The sequence below is a fragment of the Cajanus cajan genome, chromosome 11 (assembly GCF_000230855.2).
Source record: "Cajanus cajan strain Asha chromosome 11, NIPB_CcT2T_4, whole genome shotgun sequence".
In the NCBI taxonomy this organism is placed as follows: Eukaryota; Viridiplantae; Streptophyta; class Magnoliopsida; order Fabales; family Fabaceae; genus Cajanus; species Cajanus cajan.
The window spans coordinates 30086876-30106992 of record NC_138527.1 but is presented as its reverse complement, the minus strand read 5'-3'; the positions used below and the strand labels follow the sequence as shown (position 1 = coordinate 30106992).

Genomic DNA, 20117 nt, shown 5'->3' with positions numbered 1-20117 from the left:
TTGAAGCGACTACTGAATGGCCCAACCAAGGGTCTCTATTGATTGTGAGAAATATTTGCAAAGCTTGCAATTGTTATTTGCCTACCATTTCTTTCATTCGTATTTGATAAAGCAATCATTTGCTTCTGATACAATTATCTTCGTTGCTCCGGCCGATATATAGGGGCCCAAGAAATTCATAAATGGATTAGGTTAGGTCACTTTGAGAGAAAGTCATAGTGATTTTAGTTCATTTTAGACTTAAGTTGCTGGCAACTTATTTAAGTTGATATCCACTTATACAAGTCCCAAGCCACTTACATATCCTGCCACCACAAATGAACTAAACTCACCATGTTGGCGCCCTAAAGTCAGGGAATCCGAATCCAAGATATTGAGTAACTCTTTACATTCCAAAAAGAAAGCAATTTGAGTAGCAGGGAAGCAACAGAACACTGTCTTCCACAGCCATGGGCTGCCTGAATGGATTTAACTGAACCTACATATAGTGCAACGGATACTTAAAAGGTTATGTTGAAGATAAAAAAATAAATAAATAAATTAAAATAATCATTTGATCCCGATATATGACACTTGTAACATTTACGAACCAATCCTCGCATTAAAACGAACTTCTGTTTTAATCCCTATAAACACCTTTATTAGTACACACTGGTCCCTGCTAACATGGGCACAGAGGAACTACATCTTTAGAAATACAGTAGCAACAGAAACCAGTTTGTACTAATAATGGAGAATAGAAACTAAAATTCAAGTTTATCTCATACAGGAACGGATTCTTAAATGAATGTCAACTATAACTATGAGAACTAAATGATTGTTTTAACTTCAAAAGAATTATTTTTCGAGACAGGACAGCTAAGTACAAATAAGAATCTTACAGGCAATTTAAGAGGACGTCCAGATACAGTCTTGATGCAACTTGCTGCAAGATGACAAGCTTCCTCACAATAATCAGTAAAAACAGCTGGGACATCAATCTTTTCAATTAACTCCTGAAATTTTGATAGGAAACAAAGAAAATAAGAAGGGAAAAAAAAAGTGCTGTAAACGAGTCTTACTGTTCTCATTTTTTTTGTTTGTCAAAAAGCAGTATAAAAACTAAACTAACACCTAAATATAGGACAAGCACAAGGTGAGAGACGTACAATACTTGGTAACCAACTGGAATAAACAGCAATGCCACCATTTGGAGCAATTACTAGGTGAGGAAAGGAATCCTGTAAGTATAACATTATTTAAGGTAAATTTTGGATTTTGGAGGATTAAACAGGCAAAATTAAATCAAGCAAGATTACATTAAATGACATCAATGTACTAGGAACGAGTACTCAACATTAGAATCTGTACATTGATTTGTTAGGACTTAAGCACATGAGGAAAGTCCAACTCAAAAGACTAGTCCATCAAGTAGGAGAACCTTAAGGTTCAAATACCACATTGAATTTCATATTCTACTTAATGTGGGATTCCTAACATTGTTACCCCTTTAAGGGCCTACATCCATGACAGCTTTTCTCATCGATGGTTTCACTCACCCATCAATATTCAGTTTGCACCTTAATTCAGCCTAAAAATAGCTCTTTCCATATTCCAACTCTCAACGAAAGCCCCAATTCATAGAGAATCAATAGCTATACTATCACTACTCCTAAAATTTACCATTAAAAGGCTATAAGAAAGCTATAAAAAAGATGAAGATAACATTCATATTTTTCATTGATGCCTCCAACGGCCAAAGGAATACAAATTTATAACCTAATAGTACTAAGGATGATCCTACAAGTGTCATCATCCTATTTTAGGAAATATAAAATAACATAAAACTAAAATACAAATATAACCTAATATTGTAAGACCAACCTATAAAGTCCTTCAACCATTTAATTTTATCTCTTTTGGACCTCCCTAGGTCCATCTTATCATGATGTCTTTCAGATGTTGCAAAATGTTACCTTAACAATATCTCTATAGCGGTCATGATAGAATCCTTGCCAAAGCTGCAATGTCAATGCCGAAGTGCTACCAGATTGTGTTCCTAAGAATGTATTTTTACTTGCTATTTTGCATTCACACTTGTCTTCATTGCAACAAGGATACTTAGAAATGTGAATCTTCTCACCATCCCTGTTTATTGGGAAGCAGGAAGGACAAATAATTAGACCAAGTAACGACCAGTATCAGATGATAATCCAATGACTTATGCGAATGTATCAGACCTTTGAGGAGGAATTGCAGGTCCAACAAGTTCTATATGAATCCGTACACCAGGGAAGAGTGCCAGTAGTTCTCCAAACACAGCAAGTTGTAGCAGCTCCTTTTCAGGTCCTTCCATATAAAATTTCATGAAGACAAAGTTACCAATTAAATATTAATCTTACCTACAAACTAGTAAGATAATTCTAACTTCAAGAAATCATGTGTATATGGGTATCAATCAAGTGAAAGTGTAATCATCTCAACTTAAAGCAAATCAATTTTCAAGGTAAAGCCCCCAATCAACCCAAGTTTTCTAATTTGAGTCATTTTCTTACAGTAAAGCAAACTTTTTTCCTTCCTTTTTTTGGAGGGGGGGGTGGAATAAAATGAAGCAATGAAAAAACCTCCATGGTTGCATCTTTTTCTTTGAGTTGCTTCTTTGAAAGTAACAAACTTCATGGTAGCATCTTTTTCTTCAAGTATTTCTGTTTTTTTGAAAGTTTGACCGAATATAAATATCCCTAGGCCTCAGATACGTTCATATATGAATAAAATGATCAAAGAATTTAGAGACTAATTACACAATACAGGTCACATTCCTAAGCATAAAACAGGGCTAATAAAAAATAGTTCAAATTTGAAATTAAAATGCTTAGAGAAAATTTATAGGTGATGATATACCAAGGTAATGTATGCACAACTTATCACTGATTTCAGGATTCAAGTCTGTAATTCCAACAAGTCGAGCAGCATGATATATTGTAAGTGGCTGAAATAGAGGCAATCACTTAATTCTAAAAAATCATATAATTAAAGAAAAAAAAACAGTAATGATTAAAACATCTGTAACATCGTGTATATGCTTATAATTTGTGCCAAAGGCAGTAAATTTAGTGGCAGTTTCTTTTTTATTACGGTGACTAATGGGGGAAAAAACTTTTGGAGATTTTATTTAGTAAAGTCTGAGGGTTCAAAAAAATGCTAAGCCAACACCCTCATTGTATTTTAGCAGCAAACAAAATAAAAGAGCCAACTGCACACATCATCATTGTTGCTTACAAGCAAAACAAGATAACAAATTTAACATACACTGAAAACTTGAAATGATAATAAAAAATATAGAATTTCATAGGGCTAATTGTTACAAAAAGTTACACAACCATACCCACTGAAGAAGCAAAGCAATAGGCGAGTCTAGCGGGATGCATCTCCACTTATAGTAGTCTCTCCAACTATGCAACTGCTCTGATACCGGGGAGTTAGGCCCTGACCATTTATATGTTGCATTTTATCCTAAATATTTAAAAAAAAATAGGAACGGAAAGTTGAAGAATCAGAAGCTTGGGAAATAAAGTTACCACAACATGGACATAAAACACTCGGGAGATCCCAACCATTGTTTAACCTGCAAAAACAAATATCTAACTCTAAACCTGAAGTTTGCTCTAAATTAATAAACTAACTAAAAAGGTTGTAACTTTTAACTGCACAATAATCTTTAGATGTATTATATATGGCTCAACACTTAATTATTCTTCAACACAAACAAGAACTCATAACTGATATGAATTGAAATTTAATTAACAGAAGTTTCAGAATATGAAAGAAATAAGAGCAAACCCTAAACAATCAAATGAAGCAGATGATGCCCCACAGTGGCATTCATGCATCCACATTCCCACTTGATGAAGGCCTCTCATGCTCAAAAATGAACACCTAGTTTCCTGCTTCGCACAAACCTGTTAAATTTACATGAAAATCGATTAAACCATGAAAAATTAAAATCAAATAATTCTATTGTGCAGAAAAGCAGTAATAGGACGGAAGTAGATCAGTGATCACCTGAAACGTGGCTTCTTGAGAGAAAGAGAAGGGAAAATCATTGAGGACTTCGACGCTCTTCATCTGTTGTTGCAACCTATCACACTCGTGTTTGTGACGAGTCCAGTGTGCAATCTAAGGGACAAGACGCTAAGCGATGAAGCTGTGTGGATATGTAACAGAAATTACAACCTAATACCATACATGAGCAAAGGTTGATGCATACCTGGTGAGAGAGAGAGCAATAAGCAACGGCTTCGCAGCGCGCGCAGAGTCTCGTGGCGGCGCCGCCGCACCGTCTTCCGCTCCCCTTCGCCGCGCACTCCATCTCGCTCCTTTCTCCGACAACCACACCACAGACTGTTATGTGATGCGCGGTAGCTCGGCCCAAGCCCACCACGGCCCATTCACTTTCATTTCTAATATTCTATAACTAACAAAAAAAAGTCTTCATCTTAGTGTTGCACAGAAGATAAGAAAGAAAAAACCTTCATAATAGCCAGATTGCTTCAGTTTGACCAATAATTCTTGATTATAAAAATAAATAAATAAATAAATATCTTTGTGGATTTTTCCTTTTTATGATAAAGCATTTTTATGCATAGCAAAACTTGTACTGAAATAGAATTTTCACTTTTAATAAGGAGATAACTTTATATTATATTTTAAAATAAATAATTTCATCAATGAAAATAAAGTTTATATTTTTCTAAAAATTTTAAATTGTTTATTATTATTTTTATTTAAAAAGAATTATCTCTCAAGTTAATTTGAAATCTTGTTTACATTAAATTTTCTCCTTGAATCACAACCATTTTATTTTTAAATTGATTTTTTTTATGTGAATTAATAATGCATATTTTTATAAAATTCAATTTTTAATTATTTATATATATTATTTGAATTTTTACCTATTATGTATTACAAAAAAAAATATTTTTAATATTTAATATTATGTTTAAAATTTTATTTCATATAAAAAGCAATCAACCATCACAATCCCACCTCTTTGAATTCTAGGTCATGTTTCTAATTCCTCAACTTTAGCAAATGTTACTCTATCAAACATTTGTTCCTAACAAACGTACAAGAAAAGACTCATTTATTTTGCTTCAATTTTTATGTTAAAATTTTATATTAATTCATAATTATTGTTCTATTTTTCAATTCTGAACATTCATTTAATCTTGTTAACGTGTTTTTCACAATGATAATAATAAGATATGTGAAATATGACAACGATTTTAATAGTTACAAAAAATTACTAATGATAATATAAAAAAAATATTGATATGAAAGCAACAATTTTTGTTGTTAAAATAAAAGTTATGGAAGGGACAATAAATGTCTTTGCAGAACTTTTTGTTACATTATAGGACAATAATTTTATCATTATCAAAAGACATTTTTGGATGACATTTAAGATTTGTCAATAACAATTATCGTTGTTATAAATATAGACTAATTCAATTTAGTTCACTTTTTTGTAAGTTATAAAAATTTTAACCTAACTCGACTCGATACAGATTGATAGGTTGGCTTGCTAAATTTTTTAAATTAAAAAATAGTACACATTTATATTTTTAATAAATAAAATAAAAATATTTTTTGTCAAAAAGTTAAGTTTATTATTCACTCGAATTAAATATAAAAAGAAAAATATCAATCAAAATTTTAAATGATAAATATATAAAACATAAATATATACTTTTATTTTTTAATTTTAGTGGGTTAAATGGACTAATTCAACTCATTTAAGCTCAAACTCATTTAATTCGTAGGATAAGTGAGTCATATTAGAATTTAGCTAAAATTGACACACTTTTTTTTTTTAACTTTGTCTAAAGGCGTTTTAACCTTTCTAGGGTAGTTTTTGAAACTAGTTATATAAGTGAAGTTGTTTTAAAGTTATTTATGCCTTTAAAATTATTTTACATAGTATGGTTATGTGTCATAACGACTTAAGTGACATCTATATTATATTTTTGTAAGTTAGTAGAGTCATTTAAGTCATATTGGAGTTACTACAACCAATAGCAACTTTGTCAATATTGTCATTGATTGTAGTGACATGCCATTCGAACCATGTATTATTCTAAAATATTTTTTTATTAGATTGTTATGTCCTGTATCATCTCTATTTTTTCAAACTTCTTTTATTCGGTCATTATGATTCATAGTATCTCTACTTTTTTATTTGGTCATTATGACTCATATCATCTCTATTTTTTTATAAGATCAATATGGATCATATCATATTTATTAAAAATTAAATTAAATTAAAATTAAGTAATAAAAATATGTTGATCCAACTGATATTTTAGTTGGTCCTTAAACTTGAAAGTCTTTAGTTCAAGATTTGAGTTTGATAAAAAAAATTATAATAATAAAAATGTATAATGGTCTACCAAATGTAGAGACCAATGTAATTATTAAAAGGGTCCATTTATATACTAGTATAAATTTTTAAAAATTGTAACTAAAAAGGTTCCAATTTTTTTAAATTATTTAATCTTACTTTTTATTCTATTTTTAATAATAATAAAAAATATGGGTCATAATGACCCAATAAAGAAATAAAAAATAAATAAAACTAGGATTGTTGTAACTCACAACAACCCATTAAAAAATAAATAAATAATGAAATCGCTAAGAATTAGTGATAAAAAGAAATAATTTCTTTTATGTCATTGATATTAAATACAAAAAAATTATAAATATTACCTCAAATATGTACATATAATAAAATTAATATTTAAATTTATAAATTTAAAATTTAATGATATAAAAATATAAATATATTTTTTAAAATTAAATTAAATTACAACTTAAGCATTCAAAAAAATTAAAAACTTTGAATAAAAGACGTTTAAGGGAGAGATATTTTTGTTCAAATATTCTATATTCAGAAGAAGTCAACCTCCAGAGACATTTTCTTTAATCCGATGTTACACAAATTATTTGTTTTAACAAATAATTTTTAAATTTTAATTTTTAATATTTATTTTTTAATTTAGAATGGCCAAAAAAGCCTACTATTTCACACGGGAATTGCGAGTACAACGTACTTTTTTTTGTTTTCTTTTTCAGATAGTACATGTACTCTTAACTTTTATCTATGTTACATGTTCGGATATTTTATTTTATTTACTATATAGTGTCAGACTTTTTTTTTTAAATGTGTTTTTCGGTGATTTACTGTTTACGAGCAATGAAAGGTGAAGAAATTGAGTGTTTATTTTCGGTAATTTGCAAAGAAAGAATGGCGAAGAAAAGGGGGAGAAGCCGAGATGCCATCCTCGCATTTTTGCGAAAAAACGAGATAAAAGTCACGTAAAATTTGAGAAAATAATAATATCCTGTCCAAAAACTGAAAAGAGATGAAAAATTGAAGTAAAAATATACTAACATACATGCATAATTTTATACAATTTATTATCTATTTGTTTACAATTTAATTATATATAATCATCTTCTTGTAGCGAACAATAAATAAAAACCTTAATTTACCAGTTTAATAATTAGTTTTACTTTAAAACTTTGCTTAAGTTTTTAAACGAATCATTTCTCTCTGATTTGTTAAAAATAATTATAGTCAGGTTACCTGCGCATTCACGCATAATTAACAATTTGATTTTTAATAATATGCAACTAATATAACAATTAATCATAAAATAGTTATAATCACCAAACACATTAATCAATGAGTTTGGAGTTTTTTAACTTAATGAAATGATATGGAATTCAAATATTAAGTATGTAGCTGAGTTTAAAAAATAATTAAGTATTTGAAGAAAGATTTTTTGTCATTCATTATGAATCTTAAATTATTATTAAAATATAAAAAAAATTAATTGACTTGAGTATGATTATTACCTGTCTTTATCAGACGAAAAATTTTTATAAATACATGTTTAATTGATAACGTTATAGTAGTTTTTAATATGATATTTTAATTTTCGTTATTTTCATGGGGTTCAATATCACTGACATCTTTAAAAATTTATAAAATTAAAAATTTCTTATTATATCTTTTATGTAAGTTTGTATAAAATGATATAAAATACTCTCTTCATTAGTTATTGTCATTTCACTTTTTTATATATATATTTTTATCATTTGTATTTTTCTTATTTCTCTCTTTAATCAATAAAAGTATTTAAACAAGCGTATAAGAAAAAGAAGAGAGAATTGCTTTCTTTTCATACGCATATTTTGCTCATTTTTAAAATACATATTTCAAAAAACAAAATTTATTAAATAATTTAATCGCTCTCTTTTCTTAAGTTCATTTTTTATTTTCATTATTTTTATTCTAATTATTACTTTTTAAATGTATGATATTCCCATGTTTGATTTTTGTCCGTGTTAAAATAATATTTGATTAGCAGAAGTCACCTCCTGTCAACATAGATTAATTTCTAATTATTAACTTTGGAAAATTATATGGATTATATTTATGTTCATAGAGTTAGAGTATTTTTTTTTCCTTCTCAATGGGCACGAATCTCATGCCTCAAATGTCAAACCAAGAGTTCAAGACTAATATTTTGATGAAAGATATTAAGAAAAGAAAGAAAAGTAAATATGTGTTATAAAAAGTAAATGTGTGTTATAATAAATTTAAGGTTATTTTGACTAATAGAAATAAGAATGTACGTTGTTAGTTTACATGTCTATTATGTATTTTAAGATTTTCACACCAAACTCTTTTAAAAAATTAGAGTAGAGTTAGAGTTTTTTTTCCCCTTCTCAATAGGTGTGGATCTCATGCCTCAAGTGTCAAACCAAGAGCACAAGATGAAAAATATTAAGAAGAGAAAGAAAAGTACACATGTATTATAAGAATACAAATAAATTTAAAATTATTATGACTAAGAAAAGTGAAAAAGAAATGAATGAAAAAGAAAAGCAAGTGTGTATTATAAAGACATATTTATCTTAATGATATATTTACATAGAAATATGAATATGTTATTTTAAAAAAAATTACAATTTATTTTCTTTAATTTTTCACAAAATTTCATCAAAATGTTGTGAGATTTTTTTGGGTCTCACTTATCTTCATTCTCTTTTCACTTTTCTTCTTTTCCAAATAATTAAAAATGACATTCTTTTTAACACTTCTTTATCACTTACTTTTTTTTTTATCTTCAAAATCATCCAATTCTTTATCACTTACATTTTTTCTCTTTAAAATCATCCAAACAGAACATATCGTAATAGTGCATTTTGAAATGGATTTGAGATATGGTTTTTCATATCATTTTCTCTATGATATCTTTATAAATTTGAAGGCTTTTATAATACGGTTGATTTTTTATCCTAGTTCAATCAATTACCATCAATGATAATGTGAGTGGATCAATGAATGAAAACATTTTGTGAAATAACGTAGCTATAATAGATTGATAAAAAAGAATTATATTTATGGGAATGAATCTATTTATTCTAATTAAAATCAAGTCATAATATAATTATTTTAGTTAATAATTCATGTTTATATTTAATTTTAATGATTTAATTATTAAATACTAATGAATAAATTAGGTTCACAAATTTGTATAAAATTTGAAAATTAATTATTTAATACTTCATTATAATAATTTAAATTAACATATATTCAAAAAAATATTATATACTAATTTTAATCTAGACAACAAAATATAACGTGATTTTTAATTTTTACAACATAAAAAAAACTTAATCTTTACCTATTAAACTTAATCTTTACCTTTTAAATTTCTAATTTAATGATTGAATAATTAAAAATTATTTGAATAAGATGTTGGATTATTGTGTCGGCATTGGAGGCAAAGCAATGGAAAAAAGAATACTGATTTAGGTATGAGGATTTTCATGGTGGCAAAGTTGTCACTACCAATCCACTGTTTTTATTCTTGCACTGAAGTCGAGTCCATGTCACATTATAACCACAACCACTTGGGATTGGGTACATATAAAATTACTTCTCAAATTGTCATTAGCGTAACCACCATTCCCAAGAACAAAGCTAGAGATTTTCGCTAAAGAGAACTTCGATCTTCACTTCAATAAAACATCTCTACGTTGTTGTCATTGCATCCAAGACTCTTCCAAATTTCAACACTTTCATAAATGTTTTTTTGTGTGTGTGTGTGCATATAGGTGAGATATCATCGATTAAATAGATAAATCTACATACATAAATAATGAATATGCGCGTGAATAGTTAGACTTAATAATTTATTTTTATTGGATTTTCACGGCTAATTGTAGCTTATGGATTTTCACACATTTTGTGTTGCAAACATGTTTCTAAACACTTGATGAATAATTCTTAAAATGAACAAAGCATTTTTTTGACGTTTCAAATTTTTCCTTCAAGGTTTCTCTTTAACCAAAACCTAAATAGGGCACAACTCTTTCGCTTGATAGAAAGAAAAGAAAAAGGAAAAAAAAAAATCACGTACACATTTATCTGCTTTATTTCAACTTTCAACAAGTTCCTGGCCATCATATCATAACTTTATTAAACACAACACTTTAACCATTAATTCTAATTCGAAAGGCCATTTATATTCACAATCCTAGTAATTAATTAAACATTGGTATTCCTATAATATTATAGCATATCCATGAATTCCACCTTTATCTCTTTAGTGTTTGAAAAGATGAAGGATGCTACCAACTTTCTTATTCTGCTTGACGTTCCAAGAAAAATGCTTTGTGCTTTGATTACCTGTTTGGTAAAGTGAGATCCAAAGTTCCTATGATATTGCTATAGTACAAGCAAATAAAAAAGATACCCCAAAATCACAACGGACATTGAAAAAAAAGAGATGCCAAATCTTAAGCGATCAAATAAAATACCAACTATTCGGTGGGTTCCTTTTTTCCCCCTTTACAAAAGGTAGCTAATATTTGTTATTATATAGTCCATGATTCTATTGAATATTTGAACCTCGAATTAAATTGATCGGATCTAATCCAAACAGTTTGTTCAGTTGGTCGGGCATAATATACATTCCATTTCCATGTAGTGAATGAATATAATATAGTAATATCCAAATGAGCTATATATGATACCTATTAGCCTATTAACCCCAACCTTAGCATTCAGCAAAACCCCTCTCACAAAATTAAGTTCCAAGGGACAAAAGTATATGAACTTGACCTATTCAACTTTGTTGTGTGTAGTCACTGGCCCACAACTATGGAAGGATGGATGGAAATAAAAAGAGGGGAGCATAATCTGAGATTCTGTTTGACCAATAATAAAGTAGACCTAAATCTAAAATAAATGTTGATCACTATCACACTATTCATCATTGTTAGTTCTTTTGACTTATATATGTGGATAAATCTTGTTTGGAAAGGTTAATTAACCAAGTAGCTAGGATTTGGAGGGTACCAAGAAATCAAAGTTAGGGTTGTCTAATATATTTGTATTTATATATAATGTCTATTATCATAGGAGTGATCTTGGTTCAGTGTACTGAGTTAGTATCTAAATAATTTCTATGTCTCGTTTAAAAAACAAAATGGGTGTTAAGTTAGATGGCTAAGTTTGAAGAAACTATAGGGCTGAGTTCATTGATTGTAGATTTGTAGTCACCAGTGGTTTATACTTTAGAATAAGGCCGATTTCTTCAATTTTTAATTTTATCTCCTTCGAAATGTATTTTGACCTTTTTGATGATTAAAAAATGGAAAAATGTCAAGTGTCATGCTAGAAAATGGCATATAAACCAACTCATGATTTCAGTCGGTGCTAATTTATTAGTAAATTCGGTGATTGGTTTCAATCTTGATTCGTAGATTTCAATTGTTTATTAAATAAAAATTACTTTATAAATAAAAGTTTAAAATTGAAGTGAAATTGTCTCCGATGTTTCATGATTTGAACAAAGCTTAAATTAAAAAGAAAAATATATATAAAAATGTTATTATTCCTTTGAAGAAGATTCTTTTTTTAAGTTATCATGGTATCAATGAAAAATATTTATTAAAAAAAAATCATCAATCTTTGTTGAAAAACGTAAACATATACAATATAAATATTTTCTTTTCAACAACACTGTCTATTCCATACAGAATTCGAATCCTAAATATTTTAATTCAAGAACATAAGTTACTATCAATACTAACTAACATTGATTATTAGATTTAATTAGTTTAAAATTAAGAAAATAAATTTACATTAAAGGAAACAAAAGTATTATTTTTTTATAGTTTTTATACAAACTATTCATTATAATTTTTGAAAATATTGTATTTTTTATTTTAGCTCTTCCAAAAAAACTTTAATCCAAATTGGTTAAAATATTTTTAAAGCATTTTTTAAGAAAATAATCAAACAAACGAATTTTATGAATAAGAATATGTAATTTTATTTTTATTTAATAAATTAAAGAGACTAATTAAATTAATTAATTATAATGAACGTCGTAGAGTTATTGATATTAAGTTCAATTCTCATTATATATATATATGGTAGAATGAAAAAATAATTAATTCATTTCGCCTTATCTTAAAAAAGACGAAGAAGAAAAAAAAGAAGGATAAGAAACTGTTAAAATCATGAAAATTTCCTTAAACAAATTCTTTTTAGTTAAGTGCTATATAAAAGGTAATATAACTTTCTAATTCAAAATATTATTTCCTCTTATAAAAAATAATTTTTTCTCTTCTTTTTTTTTAGTGATGTCTCTTAAATTCATATTAAGTAAATAATTTGAATCTTTTCATATTATTTATCACAATAGTAAGATCATACAAAAATTTTAATAAAATAAATTATGTTTGAAGATTATTCTATTTCTAATATATAAAATATTTAGCACGTGATTTGATAAGATTAATAATACTAATAAGATAAACATTAATATTATTTTAAGAAAGTGAATTAAAAATTTAATTAGTTTTATAAAATAAAAATTAATCCTCATTTTACTTATTATTATGATACTATTTTTAAGTTGTGGTTTGATCATTTACAACAAAATATAAAAATTGAATTTTATGAATGTGGCGTAATTAAAAATTAAATTTTTATTGTGTTTTTAAATTTCTAAAAGATGAAATTTTTATATGGCAAAATGAAAATAAAATCCGGAAAATGCGAATTAGGTTTGAGTAATAAGTAATAACCGAGAGGGTGAATGAAAGGGTAAAAGAAAGAAAAGTTAAGAGATGTTGGAGTAGACTAGTATGACGGTAGGAGTAGGGACACCTGAGGGATGAAGTATGAAGCAGAAGCACACAGAACACAGTGAGACATTCTCATCTACGCGTCAATCGGCCTTGAATGGCGGATTCTCAGCAGTGTTTCTGATCTGACTACGAGATATTAATTTATGAACAAAATCAATCTTGGGAAAACAACTACATCAAAAAATATCCACACCTTGCCAGATTGATTTCATCCTCAATCTCAACACTTTTCAATTATTTTTTGCCAAAAGTCCAACACCATGCAATTTAAGGCTATGTTCGTATAAAAAAAAAGGTTAGTAAAAAATACTGAAATTAAAAATATAAAATTATATAAATATTTACTTTTTATCACTATTTTTTTCTTCTATATCACATGTATTTAACGGGATTATTACGAAGGAAAAAGTTTTCATATCTATATATTTTAATTTTAAATTTAACATCACTAAAACACTAGTTGATTTACACGTTTGATAATAATAATTATCATTATTATAATTTTTATTTATAAAAAAATACAAAGTCCATAAAAGTTGACTAGACTTTTTACTAAATTGGTATCCCTTAATCTATGATTGATCAAGATTGTATAGAATCTTGACTATATGCTAATAAGTAACACAAAAGTTGGTATCCAATTGCAAATATACCTAGTTAAGTTGTGGTTGGTTTGATTGACAATCTAACTTTGTTTTTTTTTAATGGTTAAAAAAATATTCAATTAATTTCAATAAGTTTTCTTAAGAATTAAAGAGAATTAATCCATCAAATTTGCATAAAAGTGTATATATAATTTAGAATAAATAGTTCATATTTTGATTATGTTGTACCTTCTTGAAAAATATTTTGAGAAAATTGTCTCAACCTTTTTGTATTTGTGCTCGAGATTAAAAGACCAGTGTACCTTTTTAGGATAATCCAAGAAGATTATTTTGTATATTTTTGTGAAAGTTCTCTCTTGACATACCACTTTTTTATTGACCAAATAGTGTCACTCATGATCTTAATTTAGAGATATCATTTACCCCGATTCAAGTTTGACATAGACATATCAATAATATATGTTGATGTCTCATGAATTACCTTCATAAATGTTTGGATTCAGTATACAGTATAGAGATAGCCACTTTGAGATTTTAGAAGATTGTTCTTAAAATCTCAAAATTTGAATATACAATATACATAAGTGTAAACTTTAAGGAGTTTTGGTATTGTAGATGATGTGTTGTTGATATGTATTTATGTGTTATTATTTAAAATTCACGTTAATTTTAAGTTTTTATTTATTTAAAATCTGTCAGTTATATTATAACTGAAGTTTACATTTTTTTATATTTTTTTTCATATCTTTCTCGCTTCCTCGTTTTTCCCCTTTTTTTATGTTATCTCTCTCACACTGGATTCAATTTTGGGAGTTCACGGTTTTTATTTTTCAGGTTTTCCTCTATCTCTTATAGGTTTGATGAGCCATTTTATTATTTTTAACTTTTCTTTATGTAGTATTCATGGATGGTACTTGATGTTGCAAGAAATAATAGAGAAAATTATGATAAACTGAACAACTATCATTGTAGCACACCGCCTTAGCACAATAACGAATGTTGATATGATTGCTGATATTCATCAAGGAACAGTAGTAGAAAATGGTAGATATATACTATGTTGCCACATAAATGAAACTCATTATGGCAGTTTTTTTTCAAGTCTCTCTCTCGCACACTAACACAAATGCTATCGTTTTTCCTTCACATATGCATCTTTGATTATTGCATTCTTATATCTTTCAACTGATTAGGTATACATGCTGAGCTCATAAAAGATCCTGATGGAACTTATAGCCATTATCCTAAATATCGATCTTTCCATTCTCAGATAGAGTTCTTATGATTATAGCACAAAGGATTTACTTCTTGTTACTCATCTCTCATATACATTTAAAATAACAAATATTTTTATGCAAACTAAAATATATATAAAATATATATATATATATATATATATATATATATATATATATATATTTTATGAATAGGAAGGAGTATTTCAAAATGAAAATATTTCATCACCCCCAAGAATTTAAGAAATGAGTACAGAATCAATGAATGTTAAACCACAATACCAAAATTGAAAAATCTTGTATGAAGCATAAAAAAAAGCATAAAACTGAATTTATTCACCATTCATTTTCTTAGTTGCTACCACTATAGTACTTAAGCTGGACACTTGTAACTTTTACAAAAAATTATTAAATTTTATATAGAATTTTGAATATACAAGATGACAATATCTCTAATAAGGACACCTCCAACACTTGCTCAACTTCATAGCCCTACATAGGGAACAATAAAAAACATCACAAAACAAGCATCTTCATTTTTTACCCACAAGCAATATCAAGACTCACAGGAATCTAGGGACAGGTCAGAATCAATTGCAGAAAATTCAATTAAAAATGATGCATCAAAAATCAGAAATAAACTGCAATTAAGTAAAAGAAAATAGAAAAACATGTGAGAGTAGTCGACAGAAACAGATCAAAGAAGGGGATTTAGACAATAGGAAAAAAAGTTGGTCACTTACATGAAGATCGTAAGTTTATTAACCATAATGCACCATTCTCAAAATCACAAAAATCCTAAAAAATAAGTGCAAATATGATGAAATAAATAAAATTTAAATAATTAAAAATAAAAAAATGATTTATACATGCAAAATCGTTCACAGCAACATCAAACACCATCCATGAATACTACATAAAGAAAAGTTAAAAATAAGAAAATAGTTCATCAAACCCATAAGAGATAGAGGGAAACCTGGAAAATAAAAACCTTAAACTCCCGGAATTGAATCCAGCATGGCAGCATGAGAGACATAAAGAAAAAAAACAGAGAAAAACCAAGAAGCAAGAAAGAACCGAGAAAGATACGAAAAAAAATAAAAAAAATGTGAACTTCTATAATATAACTGACGTAAATTTTAAATAAATAAAAACTTAAAACTAACGTGAATTTTAAATAATGACACATAAATACACATAAGCTGTATATCACTTATAGTATTAAAACATTTCTTTTATAGAGAGTTTAATAGTAATACCCTTAATATTTTTCTCCGGTTTATGAAGATTAATAATTATTTCACGTCCTTCACACTACAAGTCACTAATTTTCCATATTACTATTATTTTAAATTAGCGAGAAAAAAGCACTGCTGAAAAAAAAATTGTTCAGTTAATTTTAAAAGAATAAAATAATTAAATAAATTAGTTAAAAAAAATATAAAAACTTAAAAAGTGGTGATACTAAATCAGAATACCTCTCTATCAATGTTATAATTAGATATACTCATGATACATTATTAATCAAATAAAATGTATCATGGTCAACGCCTAAAATCAAAGAGAATTGTTTAGTAGAATTTTGAGCTAACATTGTTTTTCCGATCTTGACTAATCTTCTTCAATCATTCTCCACGAAGAAATCTCTTTAAAATATAAACATCAATAAACACAGGCTTAAAATTAAAATTCAAAGAATTCAGTGTAACAGACAACAATAGGAACAAAATAGAATGCAAATCCCAACGATATTTCACTTCCTTGATGTTAATTCCAACATCAGCATATCTTCTACTAGTACATTGTAAACAGCAACCTTTTACCACAAATGGCACATCGACGTCGACAAGAAAAAATGTTTATAACCCACACGAGGCAGCAGCACGTGTGTCATATCGCTTCAAACAAGCTTAGCATAAATACTCTCTAATTCATCACAACCCCACAGAAAAAGAAAGATACACACACAATCTTCGTACCATTCATTACACCGTTCTCTTCGCCTTTGACCAAGAAGAAACGGAGTAAAACGACGCCGTGAAAACGATTCGTAAATTTGACGGCGCGGCATTGACTCCGGTCAACGCTGCCAATCACTGTGCGACGTCGTTCACAAGTTCCGAAGATTGACCAAAATCTCGCGAGATTTCGTTGGGGTTGGTGACGTGTCATTAATACCTTACTTAGTAGCATAGTGTAGGAATCACAAAAAATGTGTGTTGAGATCACAGACGAAAGTGGATTTCAGAATCTCAGCGCCATCTTCCAAAAAACATAAATAAAAAGAGAAGATTTGATTTTTCCAAAAGAGACTTTATTATTATTACTATTATCATAAAAAAAATAAAAATAAAATAGAGCGGTGACAGGTGGATATAGAACAACAACATAACATGTCACATTACATTACTACTCACTGTACATTATGGTATTAGATTTATATGACACCGTATTTAAGATTTGCCCACCCACGTTAAGGAATCCTCTTTCTCCTCTTTCTCTTTCTCTTTCTCTTTCGCTTTCAATTATCGATCTTTGCTCTTTTGCCTCCATGGACACCAACGGCGTCGTTTCCTTTGATGTCTCGCCGGAGGATTCCCACGAGGTTCACGTTTTGGCCGTCGACGACAGCCTCGTTGATCGAAAGGTCATTGAACGCTTGCTCAAAATCTCAGCTTGTAAAGGTAACTAAACATAAGGCACATTTTTTTTATTATATTTTTTACTCTTTTATCAGTGTTTGGCTAAGGATTTTCGTTTGTTTGTCTGGATGGGAAAATTTTGCAGTTACGGCTGTGGATAGTGGAATCAGAGCACTGCAATTCCTGGGGTTGGACGAACAGAGAAGGGCCTCTGAATCTGATAGTTTTGTCGTATGTATCATAAGAAATTTCATTTTCATGGAATTTTATTTTCCAGACCTTAATTTTCTGTTGTTGTTTTTTTTTCTCTCTTTAGCCGAGTTTGAAGGTGGATCTAATTATCACAGACTATTGCATGCCCGAAATGACCGGTTATGAGTTGTTAAAGAAAATCAAGGTTAATTAAATATTCAAATAAAAAAAACTTCATTTTTTCGTGTTATTGATATAATTTTTAAGTGAAAACTTAAGAAAATTTAACTTGTTGCAGGAATCAACCACGTTCAGAGAAATCCCGGTAGTGATTATGTCTTCTGAAAACATTTTGCCGCGCATAGACAGGTATCAATGTATTGTCATTATGAAACTCTAGATACATGGTTGCATTTTAGTTTTTTTAACACTATAGACTAAAATTAGAAAATTGAAAGAATTTGGAATGTTTGAAAACGTGTAGATGCTTAGAGGAAGGTGCAGAGGATTTCATAGTGAAGCCAGTGAAGTTATCCGACGTGAAACGGTTAAAGGGTTACATGACACCGAGAGAGGTTAGAGAGCGAAGCCAAGAGAGAACAAGTGTTGAGGGGAGTGGTGGTGGTGTGGAGATCAACAACAAAAGAAAGCTGGAAGAGCAAGAAATCTCCGACGTGTCATCATCACCGCCGTCCATTTCTACGCTTTCATCATCACCGTCTGATTCTTCGCCGTCGCCGTCGCCGTCATCTTCTCCCACGTCTTCGCCCAGCGTACTCGCGTCTCCAATCAGACGGCTCAAAATGAGCAGCAGCACCACCGATTGACTCTCTGTTACGCCATCCACAGCTGCATTTCTTTTTTTTTTTGTTAAGATTTATTGTTTTTCCTCTTTCGGGGTTGGAACCGCAATTACCCGTTGTCTGTAACGGTTTTTGTTGCAATATTGCCCCTAATTTATTTTGTTTGTTTGTACGAAGGTGGGTTATAAAGTTATTAAAGTATATTATGTGGCAAAAAAAAATGTTGTTTTTCTTTGTTTTGGGAGAAAGGGTAGCGAAAAATTGAATTGAAAAAGATTATGGGCTTTTGGTGAGATGAAAATGAGGAAATAATAAAATAATATATGGTGTGGAAATGATGTGGAATATAGTTTTGCAAGATATTGTGTGGAGTAAAGAATGGGGATGTGAATTGGGGAGGGAAGAAGGGTGGGGTCTTGGAACTGATGTACTTGTCTGGTTGTCTCTAATGGAGGAGGTTTGGGTGCAATAAACCTTCTGCCATATCAGAAAACATTGCCTCTGTCATGTGGAAGAGGAACCAGAATATTTGGTTGTTGATACTGGACCATACTCATCCACATGTGCCCTGTTTCACACTTTTCCTTTTTTCATCTTTTTCCCATCTTTTTTTTTTTTTTTTTTTTCACTCCTCGTACCTTTTGGACGGAACACAACGTTTGACTAGCACAGGTTCATATCTTTTGGTTAGACTTCATTAGGTGATCATGTAAATTTAAATTATTATAAAATATGTATTTTGAATCTAACTCAATATTATAAGATAATAATTATAAGAATTATTTTCAAATATTTTATTTTAATTATTTATTAATCAATATGAAATTTTTAATAAAAAAATTTAATTCCATATAACATATTTGAGGATAATCTTTTTTTTTTTTTTTTTAAATATATGATGAGAAAATATACTCCAAATTTATATATATATATAAAAATATCTTAGGTGAAACATTCTTAAATTGATATATATATATGTATATGTGTGTGTTTATAAACCTGATTCATCTAATGTCCTAAAATTCATAATTCAATGACTAATTTATATTTATACAATGTGTCATCTACTCGTCAAGATATACTCTAAACAATTTCTGAATTAAACTATAAATTTACAAAATTAAAAAAACTAATGAAAATTTCAACAATTGCACAGAACAGTTTCTGAATTAATGTGACATCCCATATTCACAGTTGTTAGTTTTACTTGCTTGACCACCTTCTCTTTTGGAAGCAATCTCAACCACTGATAGCCTGTTTGTCTTGGATTTCCCTGGCTTGCTAACTGGAGAATCACGTTTTGCAAAGCAATTGTTTCAAGAAAAAATATCAATAGTTGAATGAACAACCATTCGGTGGGGGTTCCAATGCCAAAACAAGTGGACTGGGAGTCGAGTTCCCTAGCTACAGCTTCCCCTAATTGCA

General features: G+C 28.8%; 2 protein-coding genes across 3 annotated transcripts; one reads left to right on the top strand and one right to left on the bottom strand.

Moving 5' to 3' along the window:
* Positions 1–13: 13 nt before the first annotated feature.
* On the bottom strand, positions 14–4486 carry LOC109799814 (zinc ion binding protein). Of its 2 annotated transcripts, none has more exons than XM_020360450.3 (11): positions 4247–4486; positions 4042–4155; positions 3820–3938; positions 3558–3604; positions 3365–3465; positions 2881–2968; positions 2220–2328; positions 1956–2127; positions 1149–1220; positions 882–995; positions 14–478 (listed from the first exon to the last, which is right to left on the bottom strand). In XM_020360450.3, the coding sequence occupies exons 1-11, from the start codon at positions 4346–4348 to the stop codon at positions 386–388; spliced, it is 1131 nt and encodes a 376-aa protein (XP_020216039.2). In that variant the 5' UTR covers positions 4349–4486; the 3' UTR covers positions 14–385. The 2 variants fall into 2 exon arrangements, with proteins under 2 accessions (XP_020216039.2, XP_082923681.1); XM_083067555.1 differs by having other exon boundaries at positions 4042–4183; positions 4247–4387.
* Positions 4487–17465: 12979 nt separating this feature from the next.
* Positions 17466–18923, top strand: LOC109801000 (two-component response regulator ARR16). Its single transcript, XM_020361957.3, has 5 exons — positions 17466–17739; positions 17843–17928; positions 18014–18094; positions 18188–18258; positions 18374–18923. Exons 1-5 carry the CDS (start codon positions 17481–17483, stop codon positions 18714–18716), a joined length of 840 nt encoding a protein of 279 aa, XP_020217546.2. The 5' UTR covers positions 17466–17480; the 3' UTR covers positions 18717–18923.
* The last annotated feature ends 1194 nt before the right edge of the window (positions 18924–20117 follow it).

Bases quoted from the DNA above. Each gene is read 5' to 3' on its own strand.
- LOC109799814 (XM_020360450.3), bottom strand. From the start codon at position 4,348: ATGGAGTGCGCGGCGAAGGGGAGCGGAAGACGGTGCGGCGGCGCCGCC. The intron at 1,221-1,955 runs GTAACATTTTGC...TTATACTTACAG, and splicing joins GCTATAGAGATATTGTTAAG to GATTCCTTTCCTCACCTAGT. The intron at 996-1,148 runs GTACGTCTCTCA...TCAAAATTTCAG, and splicing joins CCAGTTGGTTACCAAGTATT to GAGTTAATTGAAAAGATTGA.
- LOC109801000 (XM_020361957.3), top strand. From the start codon at position 17,481: ATGGTATTAGATTTATATGACACCGTATTTAAGATTTGCCCACCCACG. The intron at 17,740-17,842 runs GTAACTAAACAT...AAAATTTTGCAG, and splicing joins CAAAATCTCAGCTTGTAAAG to TTACGGCTGTGGATAGTGGA. The intron at 18,259-18,373 runs GTATCAATGTAT...GAAAACGTGTAG, and splicing joins ATTTTGCCGCGCATAGACAG to ATGCTTAGAGGAAGGTGCAG.